Source organism: Cyprinodon variegatus, unplaced genomic scaffold (assembly GCF_000732505.1).
Source record: "Cyprinodon variegatus isolate N-32 unplaced genomic scaffold, C_variegatus-1.0 Scaffold2693, whole genome shotgun sequence".
NCBI classification, from domain to species: domain Eukaryota; kingdom Metazoa; phylum Chordata; class Actinopteri; order Cyprinodontiformes; family Cyprinodontidae; genus Cyprinodon; species Cyprinodon variegatus.
The window spans coordinates 5,519-19,451 of record NW_015153146.1 but is presented as its reverse complement, the minus strand read 5'-3'; the positions used below and the strand labels follow the sequence as shown (position 1 = coordinate 19,451).

The 13,933-nt window shown below is 42.5% G+C and overlaps 1 protein-coding gene across 1 annotated transcript in view; it reads right to left on the bottom strand.

Annotated features, from left to right (window-relative positions):
* Positions 1 to 1,710: 1,710 nt before the first annotated feature.
* ptdss2 (phosphatidylserine synthase 2) overlaps positions 1,711 to 13,933 on the bottom strand; it is a 17,317-nt gene continuing 5,094 nt past the window's right edge. The window contains exons 4-13 of the mRNA XM_015369235.1: positions 12,832 to 12,914; positions 10,879 to 10,946; positions 9,934 to 10,068; positions 9,000 to 9,050; positions 8,768 to 8,881; positions 6,794 to 6,912; positions 5,416 to 5,530; positions 5,195 to 5,340; positions 4,935 to 5,120; positions 1,711 to 1,867 (exon numbers count right to left, since the gene is read on the bottom strand). Of these exons, the coding sequence (XP_015224721.1) occupies positions 1,711 to 1,867; positions 4,935 to 5,120; positions 5,195 to 5,340; positions 5,416 to 5,530; positions 6,794 to 6,912; positions 8,768 to 8,881; positions 9,000 to 9,050; positions 9,934 to 10,068; positions 10,879 to 10,946; positions 12,832 to 12,914 (1,174 nt within the window). The remainder of the gene's footprint in view (positions 1,868 to 4,934; positions 5,121 to 5,194; positions 5,341 to 5,415; positions 5,531 to 6,793; positions 6,913 to 8,767; positions 8,882 to 8,999; positions 9,051 to 9,933; positions 10,069 to 10,878; positions 10,947 to 12,831; positions 12,915 to 13,933) is intronic.

The following is a 13,933-nucleotide window of genomic DNA, read 5'->3' as shown; positions in this document are numbered from 1 at the left end:
TGCTTCTTTTTCTATGTCTGCTTCTGTCTCCTTGAACCCCAGCGGGCCTCAGCAGATGGCCGCTCTGTTGGAAGCTTTATTCACCTACAGACCAAAGAAATTATTTTTTCCGTTCTTAAAATGTCATCCAAAAAGTTTGCCTTATCAGAAAAAATGCTGTTGCCATGGAAACTACAAACATTGACAATTACAGGCCTACATTTGAAGGCAACAGTTAGCAGCAGATAAAGGTGTTTATTAAACATGTTCACTGATATTTAAGCATTCTTTAATATCCAGCAGACACAAAGTTCCTTTTATATTGATTTTATTGAAAAACTTATAAAATTAAAAGGAGCAGCATCATATTCCTTTATTTATAATCCTAAACATGTTCACATTAAATCAAAGTACATTGAAACATGGCTGCAGAGCTCAAACGACGACATCTAGCGCCACCCTGTGGCTAAAAGAGAAACTAACCCTTAAACACCCAGGAGAAAAAAAAAAGCACAAATTATACATTTTAGCCAATTTATCTTCAGTTTCTTTGAGACAAAATAAGTTTTTTAATTTTTGATTCGTTTAAACCTTTGAATAGTCTGAAATGAAAACAAACCAAAAGAAAAATGCAATAATTGAATTTAGGATAGAAAGAAAAACACATAAATACAAACTTTAAGAATATTGGTTTAAGATTTTAGAGAAAAATCACTTTGGACAAAAATCACTGTTTCTATTTAAAATATCAGAACATTACAGAATATTTCTGTTTAGTGTTTGGCAGAAATAAAGTCAATAAACTGGTTTTTAATTAATTACATTCACCATCAAGTTACTATAAGAGTCTTAACAGCATCGATCAAACAGCAGAAGGACTGAAGCTGATTTATCAGCATCTTAATGAACAGAAAATAACCAGAGATAAATGTTTTAAAGCGTTTTCCTTCCTTTGAAGTTAAATTAAATCAATTATTGAGTGCAGAGATTCAAAATGTACTAATCTAAATTAATTTAGCTGTAAATTGTTTGGTTTTAATTGTGAAATATTTAGTAAATAACTGAACATTAATATTTCAAACCTCACAGATCTGGCAATAAAAATAATTTTATCATTCTGATTTTCGCCTCGATCTGGATTCACTTCTGCTGATTGTCAGAAATCAAACCAATAATCCGGAACGATCAACAGACTGATTAATCACCAGGTAAAGAAATAGAACAGGTAGATTTCTTTTTTTCTGAATAGAGACGTTCAGCAGGGTTTAGTTAATGAAAAAAACCTTAAAGTTTCATCCTGAAAAGTAACTTAAAGAAAAAAAAAAAGCATTTTAATCGTTTCCACATATAAACAGTCCAGTGAACTTGGGACCTGCTTCAAACCATGAAAAATGACTTGGACTTGTTAACCTAAATGAGAGGGGATCCGCGGCTCAGAGGAGGGAATGTTGCAGACGTCGTTCTGGTGTTTGCAGTAAAAATGGAAATGACAGATTTCGTTCACTGATCTGAAAACGTTTCAGTCAGAAAGACGGAAAATCAAACTTTTCTATTTCGCTTCACGAATGTCAAAGAAAAAAAGCAGAATGAGGTAAATTCTTGTAGTTAGTAACCGACCACCATTAAAACTATCAGCTAAGTGGCTTTAGCGTAGCACCTAGAGCCGCCCACACACAATGGCTGCTAACCCCCCCGCCCCCCCCACGGCGGCGGCCTCAGTGGGACTTCCTCTCAGGACTTCCTCTGTCGCAGCGTTTCGGAGCTGCCGTTCAGTTTGCTGCGGCCAGACGCCGCCGCCGCCGGGCCGCCGTTCCCCAGCTGCCGGTCCCAGTCCACCGGCACTTCCTGTTGGCGCCGACGGGTCTCTTTGTAGCGAAGCGTGATGTCACTGCGATAACAGAGGGACGGGAAAGGAGGCGTTATTAGAGGGAAGTTTCTGCCTCAGTTCAATAACCTGCTGCTGTCATTCTGCTCGTCTCTGATGTTTCTGCTGTTTTCAAATCACTGTAAAAATGTCCACAGCTGAATATCGGTTATTTATTCTCCAGGTTGATTTTGTTAAAACACTTTACAGGATTTTATTGTTTATTTTCTTTACTCTGTTGATCCTAACGACTCTCCTTTCAGAAGCACAGACCAGTATCAGGTATTCCAGGCTAATCTCTAATAGTTGGACCAGTTTGCATGTTTTGTTGGTCCGCTCTATAAAACCTGGAACTCAACACTATTCCAGACGTTTTGACTGAAAAAGTTTCCTGGATGATAAACGTCTTGGAAACAAAGTCCAGAGGATTGAGTTAAAACAAAAAGTTAAAATCAGTCACTTATTCTGTTAATATTTTCTAAGGTTCAGGTTGTTTGATCACTGCTGCTATAACCTTTGCTGCTGGAACACAACCTCCCCATTATGGGACAGTAAAGGGATTTCCCTTCTATTCTATTCGCTTCTCATTGGCTATAAAATAAATCAAATAGTTTAAAATGCATAAAAATATCCCTGTGTGACACTGATCTCTAAATATCTTTAATTCAAATTAATGGACTAAATGATTATTGGATTAATTTCACCTTTATTCAATTAAAGCTTTAATCGAATAAAGCTTTAAGTAATAAAGATAAGAAGCATAAAGAAATCAGCCTGAAGCTAGAAAAGAAGAAACCAGATGCTGCAGCTTGTAGAAGCTTCAATGAGACAGAAATCGGACTTTGATTCGATCAAACATAGAAGGAGGCGACTTCCTGATCCGACATCATCACAATGGCTGCTTAGCGTGAGCGGCGACAACTAGCAGCTAACTGGCTGAAGCTAACTAGCCATGAGGAGCAGCGTCCAAAAATGGCCGACACTGAGCTGCTCCTGCGAGAACTAAAAGGTTTCGCCAAGAAAATAAAGAACAATTTGAGACAATAAACGAAGAAATTGCAAAGATCAACACAAGGATGGAGGAGATGGAAGAAAGGATTCATCACGGCGATGCTAAAGCTACTCGCTAAGCTGGAAGACAAACTGACGGATCTAGAGAGTTGATCCAGACGTGAGAACATGAGGATCTATGGGGAACCGGAGGGATCCGAGAAGGAACCGAACATCCGTCTAATCCGTCTAGGAGGACATGCAAAGTCTCCCAAAGATGACTAAACCAAAAAATATCATCAGAAATTAGAAAAGTAAAAAAAGAAATGGAAGAAATAAATACTCAGGAAATCCAAAAATCTTCTGAGTTTTTTCCTCCAAGTCGAAAAATAAACATTTCTAAGATCTGCATCAACTGGTCTGAGTATTTAAAACCATCGAACTTCCTTTGGTTGTTCCTGTGAAATATGCGTCTTTTATCTTTATTTTTATTACTTGAGGCGCCGCCGCTCCCATTATTGCTCAATTATTGTTGTTTTCATTTAAAACTAAGTTGGAAATATTCTGTAAAAATAGCAGAAAGGCATAAAATCACTCGACGTTTCTGCTCATTTCCTCAGATATGATCTTAAATTTCTGAATAAGATGGAAATCTGTCTAAATAAAAACATTAAAAAATGAGCCGTTTCTATTCTTTGAACTCTTTAATAACCTTTGACCTTCTGTCTGCCATCAAGATCGCCGATCTTTAAATAATAAACTTATTTTGCTCTGAATAATCATTAAAACTAATAAAAGAAGCAAAACTCTGATTCTCATTGATAGAAAAGGCAGAAAAAATAAAAATATAGAAAAGTCTAGGATAGATGCTTCACAGCAGAGATGGATAAATAAATAAATAAATAAATGTGTTTAATATTATTTAAAGGAATAGTACACCCAAAACATGATTAGCCTTCATTTTCTACTCACCCCCATGCTGAACAACACTCTGGAGTACTTTTTTGATATCTCAAATGCATCTGGAGATCTGGGAGGCTTCTTGCTGTCTGCTGACATTCAAATAATGGAGGTCTATGGCGCCCGAGGCAGAAAGGTCCATAAAAGTCCACAAAAAACGTGTCAATATTCCTCCATACTGCTCGTCCAATGTATTCCAAGTGTCCTGAGTGGGTAGCATCCAGAATTTACTGGAAACGAAGTCATTTAGAATGTTTTTAGAGCATAAACAGTAGTGTATAGGATTTCCTAAAAGCGCGTTCATGAGTCTACGGAAACCGCGGCAGACCAAACCAGATGAAAGTGCGCATTCAGCTCGGCAAAGAACTCATGCTCTTCCTCAACACTGAAGTCCTCAGACATTTTTCTTTCGTTGTTTCTTTCTTTGCACAGGTAAACAGCACATTTCTTCTTCTACGCTTGCATTATCGGCAGAGCAGACGCTGAATGCGCACTTTCATCTGATTTGGTCTGCCGCGGTTTCCGTAGACTCGTGAACGCGCTTTCAGGAAATCCTATACACTACTGTTTATGCTCTAAAAACATTTTAAATGACTTCGTTTCGAGTAAATTCTGGACGCTACCCACTCAGGACACTTGGAATACATTGGACGAGCAGTATGGAGGAATATTGACACGTTTTTTGTGGACTTTTATGGACCTTTCTGTCTCGGGCGCCATAGACCTCCATTATTTGAATGTCAGCAGACAGCAAGAAGCCTCCCAGATCTCCAGATGCATTTGAGATATCAAAAAAGTACTCCAGAGTGTTGTTCAGCATGGGGGTGAGTAGAAAATGAAGGCTAATCATGTTTTGGGTGTACTATTCCTTTAAGGAAAATTCATATTTCAGTAATTTTGCCTGAATCTGCATAAAACGGTAAAAAATCTATTCTAGAGAAGATCTGTTTCTACGTCGCCGTTCTGTCAATAAATCACTCAGATCATCTTTAAATATTAATCCAGACGCCATGTAAATAAATTATAAATCTAATCAGACGTTTGTTTTCATACGGAAACGATTTCCTTTCCTTTTAAACCGAAACTTTGAAGAATCCTGAATGTTTTCTATTCAGACCTGAATCCAGTTCCTCCTTCTTACCGGATGAAAAACCTCCAGAGGGTCCAGATGAGGATGAGGAGGATCCCCAGGAACCAGCACTGCATGACGGAGAAGGGGATGGGCAGCATGAGGGTGTGGGGGTCGTACTTGACCACGATGAGGAACTCCGTCACCGTTATGGTGGACACCAGCCACGCCTGCTGACCCAGCTTTTTGTGGAACTTCCTGTGGGGAGAAGCGGAGGGAAGGTCAGCGGGGGTCGGGTCGGCGCCGAATGGGAATAATAAGGGAACACTGACGGGTCGTCCATGAAGTCGTAGATCTCCCTCATGGCCACGCCCCCCACATTCACAAAGAAGACGAGGCGGAGCAGCACCAGGTAGTGTTCAGGCGGCATCCACAGCACAAACTTCAGGTAGAAGGTGTTCAGCTCGGCCAGCAGGAACTACGGCCAGAAAAACCCAACAGATGAGCAAATGAAGGCCGCCTCCCAGGATGAGCCAGTAAATATGGCGGTTACCATGAAGATGATGCCCAGCACGGCGAGCCAGCGCCGCAGGTTGGAGGCGGGCTTCCACTCGAACTTCACCCAGCTGTAGGGGGTGAACTGGAACGCTATCCGCTTGATCTTCCCCCTGGGAGGGAAGAAGATTCAGAACTAAACAAACTTTTCATTCCAGTTTTATCGGAATTTATTCTCTTTTTCTTTGCTTTAAAAAAAACTAATTTCCTGTCTTATATTTTACTTTTAGAATAAGGCTGGAAAACGAGCGCATATTTAACCGACATACAGACAGCAGATGGTCGCATAGCGGCGCTGCGGGCGCATTGAGCCGCCATGGGGTGTGATCAACGTTTAGCGTCACTAGTGTCCATGGGGGGGGGGGGATCAGCGTTAGATCTACACTAATTAGTTTGCTCGTTAATAACACTGATTTAGAAACATGGCTTTGATTCCTTCAACATATTAAAGTTATTTACCAACAATAGAGGCGATGAGAGGATGAACCTTTGGAGGGACGGAAAAAACTTCATCTGTTGAACTTTTAGATCCAGATAAAAATAGTTTGATGTGTTTTTTTTCAGACAAATATTTCTAAAATGTTAGACTGAAGGAGTTTGGTAGTGAAATCATTTCCAGGCATTTGTACTAGTGTTTCACCGACAATGATACCAGTATGGGGCGGCGCCTCGATCCAGCAGTAAAATGCTGGTATCGGTATCAGCGAGTACCAACTAATATGGCAACGACATCATTTTAGAGCCTAAAGTTTCTTCAACTATTGTCCCCCATTCCAGGTAGGGAATAAAAAGTTCTACTGGATTCACTTTATGAAGCAGGAAAAAGGCTAAAACAAAGGAAGGCAGCAGCTTGAAGCCATGATGGCGATTATTTTACATCCAAGTAGTTCTTCATATAAACACATCGATTTCACACAGACGGTATCGGCTGATGATGCACAGCCAGGTATCCGGTATCCAGTATCAGGTATCAGGTATCGGTATCCGGTATCGTATCCGGTATCGTATCAGGTATCCGGCATCGTAGCAGGTATCAAGTATCGGGGCCAAAAATGGCATCAGAGCATCACTAGTTTGTACAGAGACACGTCAGGGACTCTCGTTATACTGAAACAAACTAATCTCAGCCCCTCTGCAGATTATATAATCAGCAGATTATATAATTTGCTGATTATATATTAGGAGAATAAGATAACATTGCTAAATGTGACAATAGTTGAGATAAACAGGGAAAATAGGAAGAAATATTCTAATTTTTAGGGATTAATGGTCTTAAAGAACTGAATTGGAATTCTAAGAGGAAATAGTAAAATATCGTCCAGAAAGTGTGCAGAGATGTTTTCCATCATCTATAGTGAGTGAAGGCAGCAGCTCACTTATAGGTGGGAATGTTCCAGAGTCCCTGCCACTGATACGGCTTCATGGACAACCAGCCCAGCGTCTTCATGCCGCAGTAGATCCCCAAACCGTTGCACACCAACACGTCCATGATCCACTGGAACAGAACAGACACTCCGTTAACCGTCAGACGGAGAGATTCTACCCATCATGAACACAGTCAGTCAGTCAGTCAGTCAGTCAGTCAGTCAGTCAGTCAGTCAGTCAGTCAGTCAGTCAGTCACCCAGTCAGTCAGTCACTTGGTATAATTGATTGATTGATTTATGTGGTGAAATATGGCTGAACATGTAAACGATGATGATGATGATGATGATGATGATGATTAAAAACCAAACAGGAAGTTAAATTCAGTAAAAACTATGAATGAAAGTTAAAGTTCAGGAAACTGGATGATAAGAGAGAGAAAGAAGAAACGAAATGTGAGATTATTAAATCAGAGCAGATTTTAATCCCGTCAGTAGATGAGCTGATCAACACACAGCTCCTGTCATTCTGATTCACCAAGATCTAGGCTGGGGGTGGGGCCAAGGCACAACTTTAATCTCATTGGTCTGATTCTTTCTCCATCTTAGAAAACTCAATATTTGGACAAAATTCCTGAAAATATGAAGGAAGAAAAGAAAAAGGAGTTAAAATCAATCCTCTGGTCTTTGCTTCCCAGTCTGAAGACGTTTCTCTTCCCATTTAGGAAGATTTTTCAGTTCAAAATGTCAGAAATAGCGTTTAGTTCCAGGCTTTATGGAGCGGACCAAAGCAAAGCCGTTTAATGACCAAAATCGAAGCCCTAACAAGGTTTTGGTTTTCCTCCAATCTATCAAACCTGGAACATTTTGAATTAAAAGTTTTCTGGAAAAGAAACGTCTTTAAACTTGGAAACAAAGATTGGATGACTGAGAATATCCACCAAGGAAAGAGGAGAATATCTGAATCCCCGTTTGTCAGGATGGAATGATCCAATCAGGACGCTTGTTTAAACCTTTTCATTTAGAAAAGCAGAACTCCGACATTCCGTCAGCGTTCCTGTTCTGGATGACGATGGAGGAAAAGAGACACTGGTGGGATTACAGACCAAACATCATCACAGCAGCATTTCCTCCACCGCCTGAAGGAATCTAGATTATTCTAGCAGATCTATAGTGTGCAATAGAGAATGAGAAGGATCCTCAGAGGGACATTCTTCCTGGAACATCACAGTTCATTCAGGATGTTAAGATGGCGGCCATGACGACGGCGGCCATGACGACGGCGGCCATGACGACGGCGGCTATGAAACCATCTGAATCAAACAGTTTTTAAATAGATTTTAGAAAAAAGATCCACCTAAAGGTTTTCATTTTTTTTCTTCATTTTTTGACAAAAACTCAGAAAACTGATGGTGCCATGACAGAGGCGGGGTCAGAGGTCAAGATGGTGGGAAGATCTGCAACAGGCTGGGAGAAGCATTTAGCTCCTTCCAACGTTTCTGAGCCGTTTTCAGAGGACGAGGCAGAAGTCGGCCATGTTTTCTGAGGCGTTCGCTTGCAGCAGCGTTTATTGCTCCTCCAGCAACACGCTGCGGAAAAAGGCTGGATTCTGCTGAGTCAGCATCACAGCTGAGGCTGAAAGATCGGATGCGTCTCGCTTTGATGAAAGCCAGAATTAGGGGATATTTGTTAAGGTCAAAGGTTACCCTGTGATCAGGTGAAGGACGGCGCCTTTTTTCTACATAATTAAACTTCTGGAGTAAAATCAGATCCAATGAATGATTTTCCTAAGAAACATATTTTCATCTTTAGCAGCAGAAGGAAAATTTTCTGCTCATTATTTGATGATTTCCATCGTTTTAACTGTAGGTTGTCATAGAGACGAGTGAAAAACGAACTAAAGCTAAAAGAAGACTCAGATATTTTTAAACAAACTGCTCTGTTAGTGTGTGTGTGTGTGTGTGTGTGTGTGTGGGGGGGGTACTCACGTGGTCCCACCAGCACTCAGAGAAGTTGGGCAGCTGGTGTTCCAGGCTGTACTCCAGGAACTCGAACATGACGCTGATGATCATACACATCCACCAATCCCGAATCACCAGAGTCTGAAGGACAAACCGCAGCATTATCTAGGCGGCCATGTTGGTTAAACGTTTAAACGAAGCAGGATCAGAAAATGATTCCATGTGTGACTCAGAGGTTGGATAAACTCTCAGGGTTTACCTTTATGTACCATCCCAGGAAGTGAGCTGGAACGAAGCCATCCATCTTATCCTGCAGAAGGAAACAAAGGGATTTCCACATTGAACTTGGACTGGGAATATAAAGACGCTTCTATAGTGTGAGGAAATCAGTTCACAAACAGTCAGACATATGAGAAGCAGTAGATGGTTTCCATCTCTGCAGGATTAGCTTCTCTCTGGATCATTGGAGGGTCTGGAAAGCTGATGGGATGATCTCAGCAGCAATAGCCTCCATCGTCAGGAAAATCAACCTCTGCTGACAAGAGGCAGCTTTATAACAGAGCTAACCTGTTTATAAAGAGACCGCAGCAGCGGAGTGCATCAGAGGAAGCTTTTTAGCTCCGCCCCCAGAGCCATGCTGGGAGCATCTATGTGGATTCAAACAATGTTTCACAAAGGAAGCGTCTTCTGGCTTTAAATCAGCCCCTAATGTTTCCAAAATGTCCCACAGCTTTGAAACGAAGACTGTTAGGGATCCAGCTGACAGACTGACCCATGGAGGGAGGCTGCAGTAAACAGGAAGACAGTCTGGAAAACACTGAGACAATAAAAATCAGTCATGCAATCATAAATATAGTCTTTATGAGAGAGACACGGTGATGGCAGCATCATGCTGAGGGCCCAATCCTGGACGGACAGGAGGCTGCTAAACACTTCAGACTGAGCCGGAGGTGAGCAGATTAAAGCAGAATGGCCTAGTCAAAGTACGGACCTAAATCTCTCAAGATGGAGCTGCAAATATTCTGTTTCTAGATGTTGAAGAGAGGAAAGCTGGAATCACTGCAGCAACATTTAAAGTTATTTTATCACATAAAATCCAAATAAAACCCATTAAAGGTTCAACATTTTAACCTTTAATGGGTTTTATTCCAAACCTTTGAAGGAGAAATTAGCTGAGAAGGTAATTTTCTTACCCAGAGGTTGTGGAAGGGGTCAGTAGTGTTCCCCGGGTCGTAGATGAGGCAGTTCCCTCCATAATCCCGCTCAGGCAGAGGGACCCCCAATCTGGGGTCAATGTACTTCATGAACTGTCGTCCATCATGAACCGTCTGTTCAGAGAAGAACGGCTTCATCAACACCTGATCAGTTCTGCTGCAAATACAGCTTCTAGTTCCTGCATCAAGTTTGAACTTTGATAAATCATCTCCAAACTGGAACCCGGGCTAACGGACTGGATCCTTGTCTTTTTAATTAAATTTAACTGGAAGAGACAAGAGACTGCGATGGACTGGCGACCTGTCCAGGGTGTAGCCCGCCTTTCGCCCACCGACTGCTGGAGATTGGCACCAGCACCCCTCTTGACCCCACTCGGGATAAGGGTGTTAGAAAATGGATGGATGGATAGAGACAAAAAAAACAGGCATTTAAGAACGCCTTAAAGTCGTAGGGAAGCGGCCGTTCCAACCTTTTTGAATTCTCCCAGTGGTGCACGACTTTACACAAGTGAATAAAGTGAATGTGATTGGTCTATTATCAAGGGGGCGGGATTGTTGTGGCGGAAGGTTCACAAGCAAGCTTGATTGTGGCCGGTTTGTTGGAAGCATCTTGCTAACCAGTTAGCAACTTAGTGCTAGCAGGTTCCCAATGGGAAATTCCATAAGCCAGAAAGATTTGACATTTAAATATGATTTCCCTACAACTTTAAAATGATGATTCTATCAGAACAGCCCAGTGGGGGAAATCGGCCCAGTGGGGGAAATCGGCCCCCGTGGGGGAAATCGGCCCCCGTGGGGGAAATCGGCCCCCGTGGGGGAAATCGGCCCCCGTGGGGGAAATCGGCCGGGTGGAGCAGAGTTCTGCTGATTTAGAGCCAGGATCAATGTCTAGATAGAAAAGCTTTTATAGAATGGGATCCATACCTGAAACAGGATGAAGATGAGGAAGAGTTCGTAGGCGACGCTAACACACAGCCAGAAACGCCAGTAAGCTGGAGAGAAACACACACAATGGATCAGATCAGGATTCTGCAGGTTCAACCATTTGGACCTTCATCTGTGATGAGCTCATTATCTTAGATCTAATCTAACTAGAGATGCACCGACAGTGTGACCTAGATCTGAATGGTAAAGGATCCCAGGTGTGGATGGTGTCCAAAAGGAGGAACATTAGAGGCAAAGGAAGCAGGATCGTTTACAGAAAGATGGATAATCTGTCATCAAAGTTTTATTCCTTAGTTTTAAACCTTAAACTGGATTTTAAAGGTTTCTATAAAAGCATAAAATATGAGTGAGACTGGTGTCTATGGGACAGATCTACGCTATTCAGAGTGTTTGACCGCCACCTACAGGCCTGGAGGGAACATTGCTAAATGCATCGAGACCAAAAACAGTGTTTGCATAATGTGGAACCTGCATTTCTTTTTTTAAATGATATTACAATTACAGTCTGATTCCTGGAGGCGGAATATTTGGAGATGAAAGTGAAGCTCATCTCAGATTCTAGAGGCTTTCAGATTTAGAATAATTCAACTGGTTTTACATAAACTGTTCTGTTCAGTGAACTAATTAATTTATAAGCAACGATCAGCTGAGAGCAGCAACCATGAAGAGAGTTTAAAATCAGGTAAACAGATCAAAGCTCTGCAAAAAAACATCATTTCTGATCTGATCTGTAGAGATTCATTTCCTTTATTGCTCAGTAGTTCAGTAACAGGTCTGAGTTCATCTACGGAGGAACCTGCAGCGCAGAGCGACAGAAGTGACTGGACTCGCTCAACAGGTCAGGGAGTGTGTCTGTTTGTTCACAGTAAATCACAGGAGCTCCAACTGTAACCTGACAACAAGCAGAGCAACAACAAACACGTCTGAGGCGTCGCCTCTGCTCCTCCAACCTGCTTGTTTTCTTTCCACGCTTCCTTCCCTGCGGCGTTAAAGAGGCGGCCGGATCCGTCAGGCTGACGACCGACTGCAGCTTCAACCATTTATGATGGAATAGAGTCACAGCATTATAACGGCCCTATGCAGATAAATAACTCTATAAAACACCAGAATATGGGAATATACGCCGGTATGCGTGATTATATGGCAGGAATAGATTTATTTTTCTAGATATAACTGATCTGTGCGTTAAAGGAGCGTGGCGGACATCCAGGCAGAGCAGCCATGTTTACCTGCAGCTTCTCTACAGGCTGAGCTTTAAACTCACAGGAATATGAAAATCTAATGAATGTCTCTCTGATCATGTTGTTAGCAGAGCTGCTGCTTGAGGCCCTGATTGGATTTTAGACTCTTTAGGAGGCGGGAAACAAAATGCCCCCCCCCCCCCCAATGAACAGACACATTTATTTGGTTGGTAATTAATATATTTAATAAAGACAGCCGGACGGTGGAGTCCAACCCTTAATGTAAAACCCGGTCAGTCGGCAAATGACACATAAAATTATTCTACTGATTATAATTAATTATTTAGACTTAATTTAAATGATTATTCATTTACTTCCAGTTCTAGTTGTTTAATATATTCATGATCTTTCGGTAAACAACAAAACATCACCTAAATCTATCTTTGATGTATTTTATCAACTATCTGACCGTCATAGTAAATCTATTATCAAAACTCTATGTTTTACTGAGCTGGTAGCAAATTCTATCTGCAACTTCTTATTTTGAAAAGCTGCTAATGGGAGGAGCCAACTCATCAGGCCAACTCCTCTGACCAATCAGAGCAGAGAAGGCGGTATGGTGTGCGTGTGTGTGTGTGTGTGTGTGTGTGTGTGTGTGGCCTTGAGGCACTGAGGATAAAAAGCCAAAGAATGAGGTCAGAAACCTGATGTGGATCCTGAGGGTTCGATCACCTGAGGAAGTGTGTTTTACCTGGATGGGGTCTGGTGAAGGGTCCATCTTTAGCCTGCGTTACTCCGAAACAGAGGAACACCAGGATGCTGGCCACGATGCCCCTGAAACAACAAGCACCGATCAGTCAGTCGCATCTCTCCCAAAGCTGCCTGATCATTCTCACCTTTTTCTAACAGTCTGACATCTAAAAAGCTTCAAATGATGTGAATTCTTTTAGTGCCTGATGGTGAAAGTTCACCAGGAGTGAAGGATAATCAGAGCTTGTGCTATTATATAAATTATATAGCACCATCAATAATGAGGGAGGGGCCATACCGTCTGAACTAGCAGGATAAACAGAGAAGGTAGGGATAACGAGCCAGACTGAAAGGAAAAGCCTGATCTGGTCACCAGTGGATCTGGTCACCAGTGGATCTGTTCACCAGTGGATCTGTTCACCAGTGGATCTGGTCACCAGTGGATCTGGTCTTGTTCTTATAAAGCGTCAGATGGCAGAGGACTTTAGCAAAGCGTTTTACATTCACTCACACACTGATGGTGGTGAGCTACATAGCAGCCACAGCTGGCCTGACTGAAACCAGGCTGCCGTACGCTGGCGCCACCATCTGGCCACCATCTGTAGGTAATGCAGGTCAAGTGTCTTGCCCAAGGACACAACAGCACTGAAAGCTGGAGCCGGGTTTGAACTGACAACCCTTAGATCGATGGGCATACTCCTGCAGCCCACGCCTACCACCCCCGTTCACAGTCACGCCATGGGGACCAGGATTCTAGTAAAGTTCTCTTTGAGTCGGGGCCAGGCCCAGGGTCGGGGCCAGGCCCAGGGTCGGGGCCAGGCCCAGGGTCGGGCTCGGCCCAGGGTCGGGGCCAGGCCCAGGGTCGGGGCCCGGCCCAGGGTCGGGGCTAGGCCATATTAATGAATGGAAGTCAATGAAATGTCCCCATAAGTCATGCAAACACGACTGTGTGTGTGGGAGTGTGAGTGGGGGGGCAGGGGGGTGCTGGGATCTTTATCCCGTTGAGCTGGACTGTGCTGACTGCAGCAAATCCCATTAAGAGCCTTTATTCAATCTTTTAGACGCATCAGCAAACATCGCTATAGATCTACCTTCTTAGAGTG